At 45.9% G+C, this 22098-nt stretch overlaps 1 protein-coding gene across 9 annotated transcripts in view; it reads right to left on the bottom strand.

Annotated features, from left to right (window-relative positions):
- Nucleotides 1-22098, bottom strand: part of GATA6 (GATA binding protein 6) — a 178437-nt gene that overhangs the window by 99063 nt on the left and 57276 nt on the right. Inside the window, exons 7-8 of one of the 9 annotated variants that reach the window (XM_074352570.1) lie at nucleotides 20205-20402; nucleotides 6411-19634 (exon numbers count right to left, since the gene is read on the bottom strand). The exons of 6 other annotated variants lie outside the window; for them this stretch is intronic. In XM_074352570.1, coding sequence (XP_074208671.1) covers nucleotides 20247-20402 — 156 coding nt within the window. In that variant the 3' untranslated portion in view covers nucleotides 6411-19634; nucleotides 20205-20246. Of the gene's footprint in view, nucleotides 1-6410; nucleotides 20403-22098 lie in introns of those variants that run through there. 2 more of the 9 variants (XM_074352569.1, XM_074352571.1) reach the window with 2 other exon arrangements.

Here is a 22098-nt window from a genome sequence, read left to right as displayed (position 1 = left end):
GATCTGTCCTTAGACACTCAGGACAGGGCCAGTGGCCAGTAGGGCACTCACTGAAGGAGTCATCTCTCTTTGGACCCCCGTGTTGGACGATTTGGATGTGATCATAAAAACTCCCATGGGCTTGTCTCCAGAATGGCCTGGAGTTCACCTCCATGGAGAACACGCCTCACCCTCTTTTGAGCTGACTAGAAACGACAAAGCACATTCAAGGAAGAGCGCACGAGCCTGGCTGGTTGCTATTTAGAGCCTCTGACGGGCAACCCAGACCTCCTCGTGCCCCCTGCCCCCTGACCCCATGCGCTGGGAACGCAGGATGACGCTGCCTCAGGAGGTTCCTGGTGACAGCTCAGGATGCACAGACCCTAAAATAACTGATTAAGAGGTGGGTGCTATTTCTAAAACAGTACAGCCTGTTCTGTTCGGGATGCCAGGGGATTACGTCACGTTATCTGTTCCCATCACAAAGAGATGCTTTTCTGGCCGTTGGAGTACCGGTTCCCAACGCCTACTTTACTGAGTGGCTCCTGCACACGTTGGGGCCAGGAATACGAACCAGGTAAAAGGTAGCAGTTTCACCTTCGATCCCAAAGGAGGGATATTTGAAAGCCTTCCACCAAAGAACAGGCATTCAGGTTGACATGTTTGCTGTGTGGGAGGAGGCACCGAAACCCTGGAACTCACAGAACTCTCAGGGGACCTGAAACAGCCAAGGGCAAGGCTCACTCCCAGCCGAGGAGAGCAGCTCCCTTTCCATCAAGCATGTGACAGGTGATGTCAGGAGAGGGGAAAGTGGCCAAGCCCTTTGGTCGCTGTGCCAGGAGTAAGGGTGCAGTGTCCAACCTCAGCTTCCCACAAAGGGGGAAGAATATATGTGACCCGAGACCACCAACCACAAGCCGGAAGTGGTGAAGAGCAGACTCGAGGCTCAGGCTGCCTGGGTTTGGACCCTAATTCTGCCACTTACAAACAGCGTGCCTCGGTCAGGACACTCAAACCATCCCTCCTCTGCAGGAGGAGGTCAATGTGAGTATCTAGTGTGTCCAGTGGTTACAAGGACTAAGTGAATACTGACACTTTGAACCTTTTTAAAAGGTCTGGCACACCAAAAGTGACAAGTGTTTGTAACATACATTTTAACAGTTAGATTGCCACCCTGATTCCAGAAGGATTTTTATCAAACCATCACACACTGCTTCGTTTCTGTGTTGATGAAACTTGGGTACCAGCAATCAGAAACCTCTTCGTGCATCAACTCTTCTAAGACCGGGGAACTAAGATACCATGAGATGCAGACTTTAAAGTAGTTTTTTTTTTTAAGTAATATAAATGTACACTTAAACAAAGGCAGAATCTGAACTGGCAATCTAGGTTAGATAATTTATTCAGATCCTTTTTAGTATCAAAGACAAGGAACACGTGTGATTTGGGGTGCCCTTCTAAAAATAAGCTGGGGAAGGAAGAAAAGTATTCTGGTTTTTTTTGTGGATTTTTTTCCTCAACCCCTAAATACTTCAAGCTACATAATCATTCAAAAATGATTATGATCGTCCACTCCTGTCTGGGCAGGAAGAAACTTGCCACGTGAGGATGGAAGGCAGGAACAGCCTTGGGTCCAAAAGTGTCAAACGCTTTATGATCTGTTTCAATACTTTGGGAGAAGACTTTTATTCATTACAAAAGAAAATGTAGCTTTTCTATTCAGGGACACACCACGAGCCAAACTTCAACTCTGGGCTGCGGGGTGCACCTGTGAAAACAGACTCTCCCACCTGGACCTGCCAAAGCCTGGAGCATGTGTGGCTGTCACCATCCACCCGCAGAGTGTGGGAGGGAGGGGTGCAGGCAGGCCCGGGGGTGAGACTCTGCCCACAAGACGGGGCGGAGGGTGGCTTCGCTGGGACTTGGAAGTGAGCCTCCAACACACAGTGGTTCTGACTATAAAAGCTGCGACATGACACACTGTTTTCCTATCCTTTTATTATTATGTTTTAACTAAACTCTACAGCCACAAAGATTCCAGCCTCAGGAACGCTACCTGCCACCTGCAGTGGGAAACCTCTCTAGGATCCGAATGTCATCTGTGCTGGGACACACCTCTTATGCATTCCCATTTTAAGATGTATAATGAGAGAAACAGGAATGTGTGTTTTCTCTAGAGGAGAATCCCAGGAACATAAAACCGAACACATACTCAAAAGAAATGTCTGTTAGACTTTAAGAAATAAAAAGGAACAAGAATATTTAAAATCATGAAGAAGGAGGTGGCAGAGTGGTGGGAGGGGAAAGAGAAGAAGAAAAACCTTAAGATTTAAAGCAGGTGTGACGAGGTTTTCTCTCCTCATCAGCAAGAACAAAGTAAATATTAAACAATATTCTTAATTTTGTTACACACACCCGCCATGTCCTCTCCTGGAGGAAGATGACAACAGGCGAGTGAAGCCTCTGGAACATGGGGCGGCGCTCAGAGCTACGGGGAGAGCAGAGCAGGGAGCGGCCAGCTGCAAACCAGGCAGGCAGCCTGCGCCAGCAACTGAACCCTACCGGAAACTTGGTCCTGGACTTCCCAGAGTCCAGAATGGTGAGAAGATGCATTTCTGTTGCTTAAGCCGCCCAGTGGGAGGTGTTTTGTTACGACAGCCAGAGCAGACTTGATCTGGGGACCGAGGACTGAGGAGCTGCTCTAACCCACATCTGTATATGTGGAAGAGGCTTTGGAAATGGGTAATGGGCGGAGGCTGGAGGGGTTCTGAGATGCATGTGCAAGGAAGCCTACATTTCCAGACGGGACTGTTGGTAGAAATGTGGACGCTGAAGGCAACGCTGGTGACGGAGGAAACAGGAGCACTGGAGAGAGTCTCCCTCAACTCAGAGAATACAGAGAGAATGCTGGTGGACATGTGGACACGAAGAGCCGCTCTGGTGAGGTCTCAGATGGAAAGCAGGAACGTGCTATTGGACTGGAGGAAAGGCCTTCCTTGCTGTGAAGTGGCAAAGAACTTGGCTGAATTGTGTTCTAACATTTTGTGGCAGGTAGAACTTGCGAGTGATGGAACCCACCTGAGGAGATGTCTAAGCAAAGTTCTGAAGGCTTGGCATTGGTTGCCCCGTACCACTTAGAGTAAACTGCAAGAGGAGAGAGGGAAACTTCAGCAAAAAAGAATCAGAACTTGAAGATTTGGAAAATTCTCACCCCAGTCATATTGCAAAAAAATGAGATGAGCATGTTTTGATGGAAACACTAAGGGTGTGGCTGAAGCACTGTCTGATGAGGAGATTAGAATGGGTGTGAACCACAAGTGTAATCCCCCACCTCAGAAGACGCCAGGAAGAGATGGGATTATCCCAGCAGATACGCTGCCAAGACCAGGGAGGGAGAAATGAGGGATGAAATGAAGGAAGGTCAGACTTCTTGGACCCCACAGGACTGGACAATAGGGCTGAACTGTTCACTATTCTTCAAGAAAAGAGAAAAATGACCCCCAAAGTGATTCAGAGATCATCATCATCTCGGTGTCAGAGGGTGAGATCAGCACTGGGGTTGGGTTTCAACAGGCTGCGCTGTCACCACCCAAAGCCCCTGGGGGCAGGGTCACCTGGCAGAGCTTGGGGTAGGGGGTACCCCTACCTAGTGGAGCCAGGGACCACTCCCAAGAGCCATGTGTGCGGCCAGAAGGCAGAGCATTGAACCAAAAAGGAAAATTCATGAGCCTTAAGATCTAATGGAATTATCCTTGCTAAGTTTTGGACTCATCTGGGACCCAGAGAGGCCCACGGGGCTCAAGCAGAGTGAGTTAGGGAGACAGTGGTCGGTGACGTCAGAAAGGAAAACAGGGGTCAGACCACGTGGGGCTTTGAGAGCTCACAGTTCATTCATGAGTCTGTGGTGAGTTGTTATCACCCACAGGTGGTGCTGGGGATGTAAAAACATACTCATGTAAAAACAATGGAATATAAATATAAATAAAACCCTCAACATTAACAATCACATAAATAAAGGTAAGTTCTACCAGTGAATAATTTAGCTTACTTAAAGAAAAAGTATAGGGCGCCTTGAAGGCATATAACAAGGTCACCCGAGCTAGGGGGGAGGAGACATTGGAAATGTCTCCTTGAGGATGAGACGTCCCAGCTGAGATCTGAGGTGAAGAGGATTTAACCAGGAGGACAGGGATGAGGAGGGAGGATTTCGAACAGAGGGGAGGCCCATGTGAAGGCTCTAAGATGTGTTGGAGACCAGTGTTTCCAGGAGGGGGAAGAGGACCAACCGGTGAGCAGAGATTCCCGATCCAAGGGCAGGTGCACAAGTAGAGCAGGAAGGGAGGCAGGGCCAGATCTTACAGAGCCTTGTAAACTACACTTAGAGATTCTGAACTTTAGAGCAAGGGGATGTCAGGATGCTTTTAAGTCAGAGATTTTCCCATGTGCATTTTTAATGGGAAATGGATCACAGCAACAAATAGGAATCTGCAGAGACCTACTGGGGAGCTCTCGCAGAAAGTCCAGATGAGAGACCCCGGTGGGAGGGCCTGGGGTAGCGGTCATTATACACCACCTGAAGCAGGCTCAGACGCGCTGGGCTGAAGCAACAGGCCCCAGCGGGGAACTCACAGCTGCACTCCCCAGTGTTGAAGGCAGAGCAGGGTAAGGTCACCTCCACTAGGGAAAGGGATAGAGGAGGAAAAAGAAAAAAGTCTGGTGCCCACTACTGCCTGTGTTGAAGCTTTGAGCAAGTTACAGAGCACCGATTCCTCACCATGACCTGAGCCAGGCTGCCTGCCTGCTCTGTGACCAGGTCTGTGGTAGCCCCAAATCACCGTGGGACCAAAGCTCTCAAAAACCATTATAAGCCTGACTCTCGGCAGGGAGACCCAGAGATGAGGTGGAGGAAACCTGAAAACCACTAGAGAGGGGGAGGCAAGAAGAAGAGAGAAAGACGAATTCAATGAAACAAAGCCAAAAAAATCAACAATCGGAATAAAATTAATGCCAAATTAAGTGCATCTTACGAGACACTAGAGAAATGTGTGTGTGTGTGTGTGTATATATATATATATATATATATATATATATATATATATATGAATAAATTTCATTTCAAAAGTACAAGAAATTAGGAGACAAAAACAGTAAAAAATGAAACATGAACAAATGGATATAAATAACTTAGAATCTTGGAAATGAAAAGGACAGTCATTAGAATAATAACAAATAAATGGGACAAACTCTAATCTAGACACAACCAATGGGAGAAGAAGTGAAAAGGAAACAGTCCTGAGGAATGCAAAGTCTGTATTCTTTAAATCTGTAAAAGGTGGGGGCCTTAAAAAGAGGGAACATCTAAGAAATGGTTCCAGACTTAAGGAGATGGAAGAAATGTGGCAACTAAATGTGTCACCATGTATATCTGGATGGGATTCTGGGCCAGAAATAAAAATGAGACATTGATGGGACGTTTGGCAAAATGTGAATGGCACCTGTGGACACACAGTAGTGCTGTGACAATGTCAATTTCAGTGTTGAGTTGGGAGCTATTTATTGGCTATGAAGTACAGTGTTAGGGAAATACATCCAAGCATATTTGGGAATATGGTTCAGTCTGCAGCTCATTCTCAAATGATTCAAAAAAACACAAATGATAATCATTTGGGAAAGTGAGGGGTGAAGGTAGAGAAAATAGGTGAAGGTGGTCAAAAGGTACAAACTCTCAGTTATAAGATTAATGATTAATGAATAGCATGGTGACTAGTTAACAATATTGGTATATTTGAAAATGGCTAAGAGTAAATCCTAAAAGTTCTCATCATAAGAAAAAAAATGTGTGACTATGTGTGATGACGGATGTTAACTAGACTTATTGTGGTGATCATTTTGCAGTACATACAAAAAGCAAGTCATTATGTGCAACACATTAAACTAGTACAGTGGTATATGTCAATTACATCTCAAAAAAACTAGAAAAAATCACTAGGTACAGAGAAGGAGGGAGGGAAAGAAGTGGTGGTTGAGCTTTTGCAGTGAAGTAGTAACAGCTAGGGGTTTGGGTGGAGAAATACAGGAGTTCTTTGTACTGTTCTTGCAACTGCTCTGTAAGTTTTAAATTATTTCAAAATAAACTCTTTAAAATATAAATATAGCAAAGAGGGGAGGGATAAATTAGGAGTTTGGGATGTGCAGGTACAGACTACTATATACAAAATAGATAAGAAACCAGGTCGTACTGTATAGCACAGGAAACTAAATTCAATATCCTGTAATAATATATAGTGAAAAAGAATATGAAAAAGAATATATCCATATAGATGTATCACTGAATCACTATGCTGTACACCAGAAACTAACACAACATTGTAAATCAACTATACTTCAATAAAGTAAATAAAATTAAATATAAATATAGAGATTTCATTATATTTGGTAATAGCCTCAAGTAAACGTATCAAATTAACATGTTGTACACCTTACACAATGTTATATGTCAATTATATTTCAATGGAGAAAAAAAGTGTGGGAAACGGCCTTATTGCTCTAGGTTATTCACTTTTCCCTATATCCATGCCTTTTGATGTATGACATTGTGGCTGTCTCGGGGTTTTGTTTTGGGGGAGGTGGGTTTTTTTGTTTTGTTTTGTTTTGGGTTTTGTTTTTTTTTTTTTTGCTGTTTTAAAAATATATAGTGTTGTTTTAAATTAGTAATAATAATAACAGTGAACTTTAATAAGGGCTTACTATATGGAGGAAGTGCTCATTTGACGAACTTTTCTTACAGGGTTTGTCAGGAGAACTTACAGGGTTTGTAAGTGCGGAGAGTTCTACGTGGCAAAAGCAGGATACTGTTTAAAGTATTTGATATCCTACGTGTGGTGTATATAGTTAGGTCTGTTGAACTTTGTCATTGTTTTTCTTTCTGCGGCAACAAATGTAGATGCCACATTTCGAGAGTGACATGGGTAGATGGGAGCGCTTCCTGAGGAAGTGACAGGGATGGCCAGGGTATGGGAAACCCCGGGTAGGGACCAGGGAAAGGAAGCGAAGGTGTTTACACTAGAAGGAGGCGGCTTCAAGGAAACATAGAACTGCTTTCACATCCAACCAGACAGTGTGTGGAAAAGGGATTGCATTGATTTTGAGCAGTTTAAAAGGACAAATTATAGCCAATAAATGAAATGCATGTGACAGAAGATTTTGGACCAAAAGAAAAAAAAAAAAAAAGGAAAATGCACCAACAACTCAGGTTATCTAACACAAAGGGGGCTGCTGCACTGTGGACCAATGGCTTCTATTCCTGGAGGTCCATGGATAACCGCGCTTTGGAGAAAAATTCCTCAATTAAGTTAAAAATTATACCAAATGATATCAAAAGACTATTCCAAATCTCAGCTATTTGATGACACCTCCAAAATTACAATCACTTTGATTCACTACCCCTGCAGTTGGATATTGAAATATTTACTTCATATGTAAATCTCAGAAATGCACCTGTGGGGAGGTCAGTCTGCATATAAGTGATATTTAGGAACTTCAAATACACACCAGACTGAGTGAGGATGAGAGACCATCACTGAATTAATGACTCTTCATTTGGGAAAGAACAGACCTTCTCAAAGAAATAGCAGAACAATATTTAAAGTCTGCAAAATAAATGTGTATTAGGCCACATATTTATTTCTTGTGCATCCGCATTACGTTTAAAATCACCTTATCCATTTTGACTCGGTTCTGTCCTCAGTTCTGTCCCCTACTGAGAATTTAAGAAGTCTCACAGAAAAGGTCCTTTGCAGCAGGGGTGTGCTGCTCAGGCAAGAGAGCCCCCGTCCTCCGCGCCAGGACCCAGGCAGGGATCTGAAGCCAGCCCTCCAGGGAATAACAATCCTGCTTCTGCTCCGAGGTACAGGGTCTCCTCCCACACCCGCGCTCTCCAGGGAGGTAGACGTGACCTATTCAGAGTAAGGAAGAAAAACTCAAAGGACTTAAGTGTGCCAAGAAGGATCTTTTTTTTTCTTTCCGAGTCAGCAACAGTTTGAATGCTTTAGCTGAGCTCATTGGAATGGCCTTCAGGATGGGGGGGAGGGGGAGGGGAAGAGAGGGGTAGGGCGCAGCTGGAAAGGGGTAGCATGCGAGGTCCCTGGTGGGGCTGCCTTTGATTAGGGTGGTGGTCATCTGAATAGGCATGGGAGATAAAATTGCATAGAACTATATATATATATGGGCATGCACGCTCACAAACACACAAATACAAGTGTAAAAGCTGCTGAAAGCTGACTAGAACCTGTAGCCTGCTTAACAGTTTTGTACCAATGTCAATTGCCTGGTTTTGATACTGCACTAAAGACAGAGGAGATGACAGCACTGGGGGGAGCTGGGGGAAGGTTAAAGAGGACTCTGTACTATTTATGCTACTTCTTGTGAGCCTATAATCATTTCAAAATAAAAAGTACAAAATAAAAGGAAGGAGAAGGAGGATGGCCCTTTGGCCACTTGCCTCAAAGCTATGAATAAAGAAGGAAATAGGAAAAGAGGGAAAGAAGGGGAACCCCATAGGAGCTGGACCGCCTGTTTCCTGGATCCCTGAGGTACACAAAGTCCCTAACAAGGCTTCCTTCTCCAGTCTTGCCTCCCTCAACTCCGTCTTTCTCTTGGCCACTGGATATGCTTTTAAAAAATTTGACCAGGTCTCTCTCAAGCTTGCCCATCACTAACAGGGCACTTTGCCCTCCTGCTTTCCCCACCCCGTGGACCTGGCCGTCCAGGGCTGCCTGCACACTCCTTGCCGTCTAACATCTCCACTCAGGCTCAGGCTGATGCCATGGCCAAGTATATGCCCCTCCCCTCATCCTTCACCAACTCTCCCTCCTCTTCCCAGTTATCAACTCAGCAACCGAGACTCCAAGGCGTCTCTCCTCCCCTGACCCAGGGCTGAAGCTAAGCCCGCCTCCTCGGTGCTCTGCTTGCTCCTGGCCAGGGATGCTCAGCTCTGTCTGGGCACCTTCTGCTCAGAACAGGGGCCCAAACAGTCAGAACAGATAAAGAAGAAAAGGGATGGACAGCAGGGCGAGGGCAGGGAGAAGCACTCCTGGTTATTTCCCCGGTGGGCTTTGTGCAGTAAGCGTAAGTAAGGACGGGAGGGCTTAAATAAGAGAAGCTGGTGGAAAAGCAAAGTTTTTACAAGCAGCCATCTTTGGGCCCCGTTTGTGATCCTAGGGCCAATAAAAATTTTAAGTCATCCTGATAAAGACTCTGGAAGACCACCATGTGACAATTTCAGCAGGCAGAATATGCCTTACAGCAAGTCAGCGGGGATGTGCTCACAAGCCCCAGGGGACAGCCCCACACAGGAAGGGAGGGACATATCCCCATAGAAGGGGCGTGAGGTGCACCTGAGGACTGTTGTCCCCGGAGAGTCCGGAGGGCCTCCGTGTGGGTCCTGTCAGAGGCTCACTGACTCAGAGAACATCAGATCTTAATGATTCCAGCCCCGTCGTTTTATAAATGAGGACTCTGAGGCCTGAAAAAGTGATGTGCTATCCAAAACTTCAGAACAAGCAGCTTGCTTTGGGGGTGGGGGGTCATTTCCCCAAATTTAAAGCATCACTTTGCTCTAACTAACCTTCCTGACCCTGAGCAGAGGAGCTGCCGTGGCCGCCCCCTCCCACAAGTGGCCTGTCAGTAGCCTGTCCCACCGGTCACAAATGCATTGCAAACAACCAGAGAGAGGGAGTTACTGAGAGCAACACTCAAACTTCACTTTTTTTTTTTTAAGCAAAATGAAAACAAATAAATAACCCAGAGTCTTTGTGACTAACAATTCCTAGCACAACTGCATAAGGTATTTGTAGAGAACCATTCACAGAACCCTTTGGAAAGTTTCGGAGTGTTTTCCTAGAGGCCCACGCGCTGCCCGGAGCCCACTGTGAGCTTGAAAGGCTTTGCCCTGACACTTTCCACTTCCTGCTCATCCTCCTGTTACCAGGATGTTGGGGGGGGGGGTGCAGCGCGGAGGATGAGAGAAACTTCCTGCGGCCGCAGAGCTGAGCCCGGGCTGACCCGAGCTGGAGGAGGCTCTGTCCAGCGGAGCCAGCGAGGAGGAAATCTTGTTTCCTCTTAAGTCACCTAAGAGGTGGCACAGAGGGATGTGTAGGAAGTCAGTTAATTGTTGCTCAAGTCACAGTCTGTTTCTGAAACATGAGAATCGTGGCTCTGATTATCTCAGAGCCGAGAGAGAGGAGGGAACTGAAGGAAAAGTTTCCTCCGTCACTTGGAGAAGCAGCAGCACTGGCTGAAGAGTGGCCATTGGCTCGAGAAGGTCACATGCTGTTCTCGGCCACCAGAGCCAGACCCCAGGCACTGCGAGTGCGTCACCCTCCGGTAACCAAAGGCCAGTGGGCGCCGCACTTAGCTCTATGCCAAAAGCAGGCAGGAAAAAAAGTCTAGTTTTGAAAGCTTCTTCTCGATAGTTCAAACAGGACCATTCACATGCTTGGGAGGGGGCCCAGGGAAGGAAGACATTTGGGAACCATTGTTAGCTGGAGAAAAAAACACTCACACTGTAAACATGTATAAACGGCCTGGGTAACTTAGTTGCCTAAGATCCTGTTGAGAACTTTTACTCATTACTCTTGTTATTGTTACTATCGGAGACATCCCCTCCTACACATCCTTCCTTGCTCCTGGCAGGAGACATGTCTTGATCAAAAGCAACGAGTACTCACTCTCCCTTCCAGTGATGAAGGATGGGGCTGGCTGGGATGATGGGGAAGTACACCGTCAGAGCAGTTTTCCACCATTAGTAAGGAATGGGGGTTTTGATGGGCATTAGTCAAGCAAAAAAATGTAATCCAAATAGTGACTTCTGAAAAGGAGATACACGCCCCATGATTTCAAAAGCTATGAAGAGCAATTTAGGAATATGTCTCAGAAAGGGGACCCTGACAACAAGCTTTCTATCAAACCCACAGAGACGGGATACCATCACGGCCAGGGACTCAATGGTCTCAGCTAGGGATTTACATCAAAGAAGCCTTAATATAAATATGGCAGTCTGAAACAGGGCTGCATTTTTTCTCATTAATTAAGGGCTTGGTCCAACCTTATTTTGCCAGCAATGAACACCTGACATCGAATGTGGAAGTTCATCCCTTAAGGTCTAAGTCCAGATGCCACATCTTCCTGGAAGCCCTCCTGGATTCCCCAATCAAAATAATCATCCTTTCTTTATGGTCCCACAACACCTGCCTCCCACCTCTACCTCATTTCCTCTGCTTTGCATAGGAGTTCCTTGAACACACAGCGTCTCCTTCCCTAAACTGTAAACACTTCAGGGATGCGATGCAGTCCGAAGGACTTTGGAGTCACATGAAATTAAATCCCAGCTCTGCTTGGTATGAGCTCTGAAACCTTAAGCAAATTCTTTACCCCACCTAAGGCTAAGTTTCATCATCTGTCAAGGGACATCATAATATTACCTACCTCACATTTATTTTCAACACCTATGTGTATGCTGCACACAAGTTTAAAACAAAGACAAAGCAATAAACAAGAGGCAAAGGCTCCTCTCACCAGGAGCCTTCACTCCAGGGGAAGTACTGTAAGGGGCGGTCGGATCAGGCCTAAAGCGAGCTTCGCTGGCACATAATCAGCTCTAATTAAATGTTCATGTAATGGACTATTTAATCCAAAACAAAAACGAAAACAAAAATAAACCTCAGTCAATGAGTGAAAGGTGTAAGAATCGTGGACAAGCCTTTCAAGGCGGAAAGCACGGCTTTTATTCTCCAAATGCTTTGAAAATATTTATCCACGTCTGGGAGTCTATCCTAAGGAAATAACCTTTTTGGAGGGGATTACTACTCACTTCCTAAAGACTGGAAATTCAAAAAAATAAAGATTGTACTCTGAGATTTAAATATAAAAATCACACCCATAACAAGGAAAGGAATACTTGTACCATGGTCTTCAATGTTGGTTAGAAATTCTCTCCTTCACTCCGAAGCCCAGGGTCTGGGTGAGTGCACAGTATTTCTGGTTTAGTGTTTTCTGAGGTGAGTGCTGGAACCAAGATGTTAGAAAATGTTCTTCCATCGCCCGCTCTTCTTTGCAAGAGAAAAGAAGTTGGGGCATTTCGACATTTGGCATGGCCTTCCACCTCACCCCTAACTCTCCCACTGGGAGCCCCCCATTCTCATCGATTGACCACCTGTCGTCAGCGGTTCCCCCTTCTCACTGAAGCAGCAGCCAGGGTTTGGAGAGCTGCCTTCCTTCCCTCCGACCCACCTCCTTTTCTGGTGCCAACTCCCCCTCAGAGGAGACTTACAAGGAATTGTTTGTGTAGGGAGTGGCTCAGCCTCCCTCTCAGTCCCCGCTACCACCCCGTCCTTCCCAGCAGCTGGCTTTGTTGCTGCAACAAATGGGAACTCTTTCCTAATGTGGCACAGAGGTGTCTGTAGGCAGCCAGCCCTGGGACACCACTGGCCACAGCTGGCTACATGTGGCTTTAGAACTTGTTTGTGCTCCAGGGTGACTAATGCTTACCTACCTCGCTCCTACTCATCTGGTACTTGGAACACAATGCACCGGCTCCCCAGCCGCTGCCCAGTCATTCACAGGCGAGGCAGAGGGACTGGCTTTGGGTGGGACTGGAAGGCAGGGCCCCAGGGGCCCCCGGGACTGGGAGATGCTGGGGCAGCTTCTTCTCTGGAGAGTTTCTGCTCTTTCCACTGATTGGAAGCTAGTGGGTGGTCTGGGTAAAAAGCAGGGAATACACTCAGAAGCCTCTGACGTTCTCCTCCAGTTGAACAAGCCTTTCTTTACAAAATAGTTTCACGTTTAAATAAAGAAAGCTAAGTTGAATTTAGTCAAGGACTTAGAGTGACAGGCTTTAGGATTGAAAGAACTGAAAAGCAAGCAAGCGAGTGAGTGAGTGAATGAACGAATGGACTGATGAGGAAACACAGAGGAACAGGGGAGGCAAGGAGTCATGTATTCTAGGAATTTACCCAACAGGTACCCTCCATCCATGTACGATGACTAATGAACAGATAAAATAAATTACGGTACATCCCTGTCATGGAATACAATACTATGCGGCTGTTTGAAAAACGAGATGTCAATATACATATGGGTATGAAAATGGCTACAATCCACTTTGTATGAAGAAGACAAAAGGTAGGAACAGAGCAGCATGGATACTATTTATGTGAATAAAATTGTTTTAAATATGGTTATAACTACATAGACTATCTCTGGAAGGACACAGCCTAGTCACAGTGGCCGTGTGTGAAAGGAGAAAAAGATGGCTGGGGCCAGAGGTAGATGGACACTTCCTCCTCCAGTGAGTATTTTTTGAGTTTTACAACCTGTACATATATTACCTATTCCAAAATACTCATATATTTTTATTAATAAAAAATAAAATTAAAAGCATAAGGTAGATTTCTGTCTGTAGAAATAATCATATCAATATTAAAAATGAGAAAATAAGTCCCAAAATATATACGGTATGAAACCATTTATGTTTTAAAAACTGCTCTGCATGTGCGTGTGTAACATGTTAAGAAAATATTGGGAGGGAAACGGTGAGGGATTTACACATTTTATTCTGTATATTTCTATATTATTTCAAGGTGTTATAACCTGTGATTATTTAGTAATTAAAACAGAAATTAAAAAAAAGAAATCGCTCTATACATACTGATCAGTTCTTACCTCTGAGATACAGTGTTAGCTAAAAAAGAAACAAAAAGTTATGTATATAATGCAATATCTGTGCAGGAAATTGGCAGATGACTGCAGGGAGATCTCTGAAAGGACCTACGTGGAACTGGCACCAAAGGTTCCCTCTGGGGATGGATCAATGGGGAAATTTCATTCCATGGTGTGTAAGTTGCAATTGGGTAATTTTGTGCCGTATGTACACACTACCTAGTCAATATTTTAAATTATTTTTATTTTAAAATATAGCTCTTCCTTATTAGACTAGATTATGCCAACAATAAGAGTAAAAGCCTAAAAGAACTTGGAAAATCAAGTGGTTTATTTCCCTTAACACACCTGCACGTGACTCCCATTCTAGAACCTTGCTTTCTCGGGAGCTGGTGCTCAGAGGAACTCACAAAAACACCCCCTCAAAGGCCAAAGCACAACTACGCTCCTACATGCTCAGCACTCAGCATCCTTTTGACACCACCTGGAGGCCCCACCCGGCAGAGAACAGTATCGAGCCAAGACTAAAATCAAACTATCACAATATTTGCTGTAAGCAAATTAATCATTCAAGAGTTGTTCATTGAGTGACTACTATGTGCAGAGACTGGCAACATGCTCCCATTCATCTCTTAAATGTACCAGGACCACTGACAATGAAGCCCATTTTTTAAAAATCAAATTAATACAGTTTGATAGAATGTTTATTCTTCATTCTACCTTCTTCAAAGCACAGGTAGGGGTAGAATGTACCTTCTGTCAAAAGTCCCCTCCTCTGGACAAAGTCACAGTTTCATGCATAAATCCCCAATTTGTCCAGGTGTTTAACATGTAGCTCCTAAAATAATTGCTCCAAAAATGACCACAGTTTTCAGGAGTCCCAGAAGATGGTCCCTTCTCTTCTCACCACACCCACCCTGACCCAGGCTCGGGGGTCAGCCGGCGGCCTCTTTACTGGGCTCCTCCCAGCTCTGCCCGCCCCTCCCCACTGGGCACCACTAACAGGATGATGACGGGTCACCACGAATCCCCGACTCTCCACCGGTACCAGTCCCACTGCCAGAAGGTCCTCCCATCACCTACCATCTGAAGCCTGCCATCAAGACCAGCCTCAGCCTCAGCACTTCTGTCCCTCTCCAACCACGGTCCTAGACAGCCCTCTCCCCCTCACTACAGTCCTTCCGGGGACTGCAGTATCAGAGTGCACATCCTGGGACAGATGACACTTCTCTGATTGAGCATTCCATGATTCATCTCTGCTGGTGACAGCTACAGTGAGAAGGACCTTGGGCTTGGGAGTGGGAGGAGTGGGCTGGCAGGACAGGAGTTGTGGTTCGGTGGTCCAGCAGGGCAGAGAGGCGGGAACCAGGTCATTTGCACCAGGGCCTTCTCACCACCTTCCTGTCTTTGGGGGAGAACCCTAGATGGGAGACAGCAGGAGAAACAGGCAGCCTATGCATCCCGGATGCCTCAGGCCTGGTTGGGGGACTGGTGTGAGGGCAGAGATGCTGGTTCCTCCCTGGGCCTCCCCCCACCACCTCAAGGTGCTTTCATCCCCCGGCCGCACCTTCTCAGCCCTCAGGTTACTGGAGCCACTCCACCAGGGGGCCTGAGGGCCTGGGAATCCTCCCCCCAGGGCAGCCCTGCCTAGTGAAGGATGGGTGCTGGAGTAATTCAGAGACATAATTAACATTCCAAGATTCTTCCACAGAGCTGGGCTGAAGCCACTCCTGGGGCCTCCTCCTGAAACACACCCTCGCCTGGGGACCTCGGCTTCCTGGCCTGAGTCTTCTGCTCCCTCACCGTCTCCCCAGGGAGTGAGTCCCAAAAAATCACAGGTGCGGGAGGCCTACTTCTGGGGAGCTGGGCCTTGACTCCTCCTGTGCTGCGTCTCACTGACCACACTGGACGGCGAGCAGCCAAGGTCTACAAGCAGACTTTGCTCATAACCATCTCCTCCCTTACTGGGCCCTCCCTACGCTCCGAGCACCACGCTGGGAGGCCTCGGCCCATTCTCTCTCAATTCCTCAGAACAAGCCTACGGAATGGTATCCCTGTTTCACAGATCAGAACACTGAGGCTGAGGAATGGGGCAACTGGCCCAAGGAGACACGGCAGGGCCAGGCCCTGCTCCCTGCGTGTGTAGCTATCATTCTAGACTCTGTACGCACCATGTGCCCACCCCAGGGCCTCCAGATCACACTTGCTCGGCATTCTTTACTGACTGCTCTGAATGGGAGAGCCCTCAAAATAACCGGAAAGACGCCTCAGAACAAGCAGACCGCAAAGGGAAATAACCAATTTTACAAAAATCTAAAGTAATCGACTTAGGGGTGGGGGGGGATTTAAAAACAGTTGGTCTTAAGATCATGGATTTCCATCATCCCTCCCAACCCTCCAAAACCCGGGGTAGAAAGCAGGTCTGAGGCCCCTGTGGCTGATCTGATCCAGCTTTGTAACTTTGTAGCTACCACTCTTCCCCTCGTTACAGAGGAGTTTACCTTCTTCATTCCCTCTGCCCGCCCAAACAGACCAGGTGAGAATTTTTATAGAAATGTTCTTTGTACACATATAAAAAGTAAAGGGGGAAAAAGGTGAATACTGGGCTTTTCCGGCTGTCAGGAAACGGCATCTATAAAGCCAAATTCAAAACATAGATATTGTGGGTCATAGGAAACAGTACCACAGAGCAGCATATAAAATTCTTCTGAAAATCAATTAAAAATTTGTCCCTTTGTTTGCTTCTTTCATTGGAGAGTGGTTCTATGAGCTAGTTTAGTAGGTGGTTATCAATGTATTTTAACAGCAACACAGCACCCTTATCAAAAACACTGGACACTGCTCATCTAAAAGAAAAAAGAAAAGAAAGCTCCATTGTGTTTACTAAGCTTGCTGCCCCTCTTAGATACCGTTGTTTGGGGCTTAAATTGCGAGTCTATGGAGTAGCACCTGTGGCCCTTCTCTTCCTTGTGCAGACGCGGCAGTGCCACGTGGGTGGGGACGCGGCGGGGACGGGGGCAGCAGTGCGTCTACGAAGCAGCACTGAGAGGCAAGGGGAGCTGCAGAGGGGGTGCCATGCCCAGTGGCCAAGCCGGAGGCAGGAAGTGAAAAATGGGGGACCAGAGAGGCAGCTTAAGGAAGTACGTATACTGAGGACCATGGGAGTCCTGATGATGATTCTCATCATCAGAAAAGGAATCTATGAATATTGAAAGGAGAAGGCAAAACAGAAAATTGATGTGTTAGATCAGAATGAGATGCCTCAGTGTGCACTCACTTTATAATACGTGTACAGGGATAAATACTGACATAGGTGAGTGCATGCGTCTGTGTATGAACCAGATCTTGGGCCTCTAAATCTCACCCTCCACTAAAAGGAACAAGAGCCCCTTGGAGAAATGGCGATTTCTAGTCTGGGGCCATGAGCCTGGAATGTCTGGTGACACAACGCAAGGAACAGCTAAAAGAATAATGGGGACATGACAGGTGCTCTCTGAAGAGGTTCCCACTGGTCAAACATGTAGCACCTTGAGCACCAAAACTAGATAATGGTAGTAACAGGCAGCCCTGTGATGGAATACTACTAAGCAATAAAAAAGAATGAAATCTTGCCATTTGTGACATGGATGGATCTTGAAGACACTGTGCTAAATGCAATAAGTCCAAAAGAGTAAGATAAATACCACACGATTTCACTTACATGTGGAATCTAAAAAACAAAACAAGCAGACAAAACAAAAGCCAGACTCAGGTACAGGGAACAGATTGGTGGTCACCAGAGGAGAGCAGTATAGGGGTGGGGGCTGGGGGGGAATAAATGGGTGAAGGGGATCAAGAAGTGCAAACTTCCAGCTATGAAATATATAAGTCATGGGGATGTGATGTACAGCCTGGGGAATACAGTCAATGAGACTGCATTAACTTTATATGGTGACAGGTGGCAACCAGATTCTTTTGCAGTGTATACAAATGTCAAATCACTATGTTGTACACATAAAACCAACATAATATTGTATGTCAATTATGCTTCGGTAAAAAAATCTGCCCATTAAATCACATGAATTCATGCATCCATTTGTATATATGTGAATATTATCTATTATATATATTATATATGGATATTACATATGTGACTATTATATATATAACAGTCATATATATAATATATATAATAGTTATTATATATAATAGTCATTTATATATAGATGTATGTGTGTATATGTGTGTGTGTGTGTATATATATATATATGTATATATAAAACAAGCAAATAAATGGAGAAAGGAAATTCTGCTTACAATGGAATGTCAGCAGAAGGCAGAGGAATGATAAAAATACAAAATCATCATTTGACAACCATCAGGGGTGGCTGATTCAGGACGGAGTCATCTGTGGAGACTTAGGCTGGTGGGAACAGGATATTGATGTGATCACCTCACAAAATCCTTATCAGTTATGAAGGCAAAATGGGAACTTTTTGTTGAGAAACATTTCCAGTGATGAGACAGCTGACAACTGCTCAGTGCACAGCATCATCTCTATAGGATTCCTTCCAAGAATGCATGGCCTGTCTGGACAGGAGGAGCTATCAGACAGACCCAGGGGTGGGCCACCCTACAGAATGAAAGACCAGTACCCTTTCCATTCAAGGTCCTGAAAGCAAGGGAAAGACTGAAGAACAAATCCAGATCAAAAGACACTGTAGACACTTGACCTCTAAATGCAACATATGACCCTGAATTGTATTCTGGACCAGAAAGAAAGAAGTGGCATCGTTGGGACAGTTGGCAAATGAAACTGGAGTCTGTGGATGAAGTGACAGCACCTGAAAGGGACCTGGATGGCCGTGGGATGGTTGTGTAGAAGTGTCCTCGCTTGTAATAAACTATAATGGAAAATACATTTTTTAAAGAATTTAGATATATACACATACATATGTATAACCAAATCACTTTGCTGTACACCTGAAACTAACATAACATTGAAAATCAACTATACTTCAATAAAAATAAAATTTTGATACAGTTGATACAGTTTTTTAAATAGATTATTTTTAAAAAAGCCATATGGGAAAGGAAAAACATAAATGGTTTAGAAAATATCTGAAATATAATTCCAAAGGGCTCCCTCAGAAGCCAAACCCAACTCTGCGCATCACTGTCGGGAAGGAGGACTGCCAGACGTGTGTGGATGCAGATGCTGCTGCGGCAAAATGACCTCCATCCACCTCTGAAACAAGGACTCATCAGTCACAGGCCCTCTGTTACAGCTCTGTTCTCGGGCGCATTAGCTGCCTTCTGAGCCTCGGTTTGGTCCTGTGTCATGGGGATCATCACACCTATCTCACCAGTTGTTATGAAGATTGTGGGGACCATCTAGAAGCAGACCACGTAGGGTCAGTTGTTGATGCAAACTTCTCACTGAGAACTCACTGTCACTCTGGATTTACGCTGAGCATCAGTGAGGTTTTGGATTCCTGAAAGCTTAACTTTCACCCCTGAGTTTGTCACTTAACAGTCTGTATTTAAAGAAAAGAAAGCAATCCAAAAACTGTTGCAATTAGGCATTGGGATCATTATATGCAGAAAATGGGATAAAAGGGACTTCAGGCACATTTATGATTCTGATATGCGGTGAGACGCCCACTGTTTAAACAAATTCGTAACTTGCTGATTGGTATTTATTTACCCTGTGCTGGGCAGAATGTGCACGGCAAAATGACCTCCATCCACTTCTGAAACAAGGACTCATCAGTCACAGGCCCTCTATTACGCCCTGAAATTTATGACATCTCAAATAAAATGCCTGTTTCTGACATCTGCCGGCCTTGTGATGGGGTTTCAGTATTGACCAATATTGACTTGTCCGTTTTTTTGACTGCAAGCTCCTCAAAATCCATCTTTGTAACCCACAGAGGTCGCCAGCGATGGGTCCAGAATTTCTATATAGGAGAGGATGAGATTAAAAGGAGGAAATTCAGGAACTTGTCTTGAAGGAGTGTTTTTGTTTTTTTTTTATGTAGCCAGTACATCTTTGAGGCAAGTTTAACAAAAATAGCAAAGTTCCTTTAGAATTTCACACAGAATTGAAAAACAACATTTGTTCAGATCAAAAGATATTATGAAGATTACTATTATCATTGCCAAGTAGCTTTAGCAGGGGCTTTTGGAGACAATGACGGGGGAGGAGGGTGTAGCTCAGTGGTAGAGTAGCTGCCTAGTTTGCACGAAGCCCTAGGTTCAATCCCCAGCACCTCCATTAAAAACTAAATAAATAAGTAAACCTAATTACCACCCGCCCAAGAAAGAGTGAGAGTGGAGTCAATGACGGTGACAAACCCACCCTTGAGCTCAGCCACAGTCCTCAGCTCACTCTCATGCCAGCCCACCCCTGTCTTGCCAGCTGCATTTTAAAGATGTTTAGACTCAGCTCCCAACCAGTGACAAGGCAGAGTTGGTCGCTGCGCCCTCACTATGCTGTTAGGTGCTTCTCCGTCTATCCTGAGACTCACACTCAGGAAAGAAGGCAAGCCGCGTGAGAAATAAAGGCAAATTCAGCCCAAAGAAGGTGCACAACTCATCACAGCTACGGAGTCCTGGTGGCGAGGGACTGCAGGAGGCACTGCAGGGACAGGGCCAGCGGGGATTCCTGCGGAAGGAGCCCGGGGAGGCGCCAGGTCAGCAGACTCAGCACTCGCTGTTGCTCGCTGCTGATTGAAAACAAAGGGCAAGGTAAACGTTATTTCGGATCCTCTTGCCGAGAAAGACGATTCAAGTGTTAAGGGGAGCCCTCTCAGTTTTTTAAAATTGATGACATCCCCCCCAAGGAGTCCAAGTGATGGAGCGCCCCCCACCACCCACCACCAGATGCCCACGCTCCACCCTTCATTCTTTCCAGGGACTCCTCATAGCCTCGACTTGCCCATCTCTCTGATGATCTTTCCAGCAAGAATGGAAGCAGGAAAAGCAGGCTTTGGGAGGTTCTGGCAAGTTGACCCAAGGGCGGGGCCACCTCCGAGGGCCACCCTGCATCCACAGTTCTGGTGTGTGGGTGCAGGGCCAGGTGCCCTGGGGGAGGCATGAGCCCTCGGGGTGCAGCCTCTCAGGAGCCATAATTGGTTCTCAGAGGGCCTTTGAGTCCACAGCCAGACTTCTTGAAACAACAGAGCTGTTTGAAGCTCAGAGCATTCTCTCCCATCCACAGAAGCCATCCTGCAGATCTGAAACACTTAACTCACTGATCATTAATCATGAGGAACAGGTTTTGTGGCCAGTACTCCCGCACAAACACCCAGCTGCCATTAACTTGTACTGCAGATGTCGATGGGTGCGAAGGCTGGGCTCTGAGCACCAGAAATGAGTTCTTCTCAGCTTGGGGGACGATGAGGTGAAAAGAGAGATTTATGCAATGCAAGCTCTCTCTCTCTTTTCTTTCTTCCTTGGATTTTTCTCTATCTTGAGTAAAGTTCAGTTTTTAGAAGATCAAGCCCGGTTGTAAACACAGTCTTTAAAACCTTTGCACTGCTTTACTGCAGAATTTATGATTTGTTTACATTTGAGGCGAGGAGCGGGCGAGAGGGGTAATCCTGGGGCCTCTGGTAGACTACTCAAAAGAAAAAAGGGAATGCGGGACACACGAATAAAAATACTTCCTTGTTCCATCCATGATTTGTAGGTGCAGAATTCTCCCAAAGAGAAAGGTCATGCCCTAAGGAAATTGGCCCAGCTGGCCCTTTGTCACCATTAGAGTAAGCCCCTGACATCTTAAAAGAAGCTTCCAGAAATCCACAGATTGCAGGATTTGGAAACTGCACGTGAGAGAGCCAATGAGGCAGGTGCCTCAGGTGTTGCCTTCTGGGAACTAAAGGACCAAGAAAGGAGAGGAATGAAAATACTTGGGTTCTGGTGAGAACGCGCACCCGCTCCCTACTCACACCTCCTGGAGAGGCGACCTCCAGCAGACAGCACACTCCCCCCCAGTCCTCACCAGCCACGGGGTGACGCTGGTACTCACCACTCAAAGGTGCAGTGAGGACAAGAGACAGCAAGTGGAAGCACTAGACAATGTTAGTCCTACAAGATGTAGAATATATTCTTACTAGTGACGGTGATAATGGCAATGATAAATAATTTCAAAACCAACTCTCAGTCTCTACTCTAGAACGAATGGGTTTTAGAAGTAGAGAAATATTCCCCTTTCCTTATCTGGCCAGCCAGGAGGACAGCTGCAGCTTCTGCAGGGCAGCCTCACCTGCAGGCGTTCCCAGCGCAAGGTGAGCCTGAGATGTCTTCCTTCGGAGGGAGTGCTGAGGTCATGGGGTTGGGGGCATCGCCGTGTCAGTGGCAGAGAATCACTGGCGTGGGTGAGGTCAGGAAAACTGGGTTCCATCTGGGGTCTGTCACTAA

Source organism: Camelus bactrianus, chromosome 24 (assembly GCF_048773025.1).
Source record: "Camelus bactrianus isolate YW-2024 breed Bactrian camel chromosome 24, ASM4877302v1, whole genome shotgun sequence".
Lineage (NCBI taxonomy): Eukaryota > Metazoa > Chordata > Mammalia > Artiodactyla > Camelidae > Camelus > Camelus bactrianus.
This window is presented reverse-complemented; position numbering and strand designations above follow the sequence as displayed.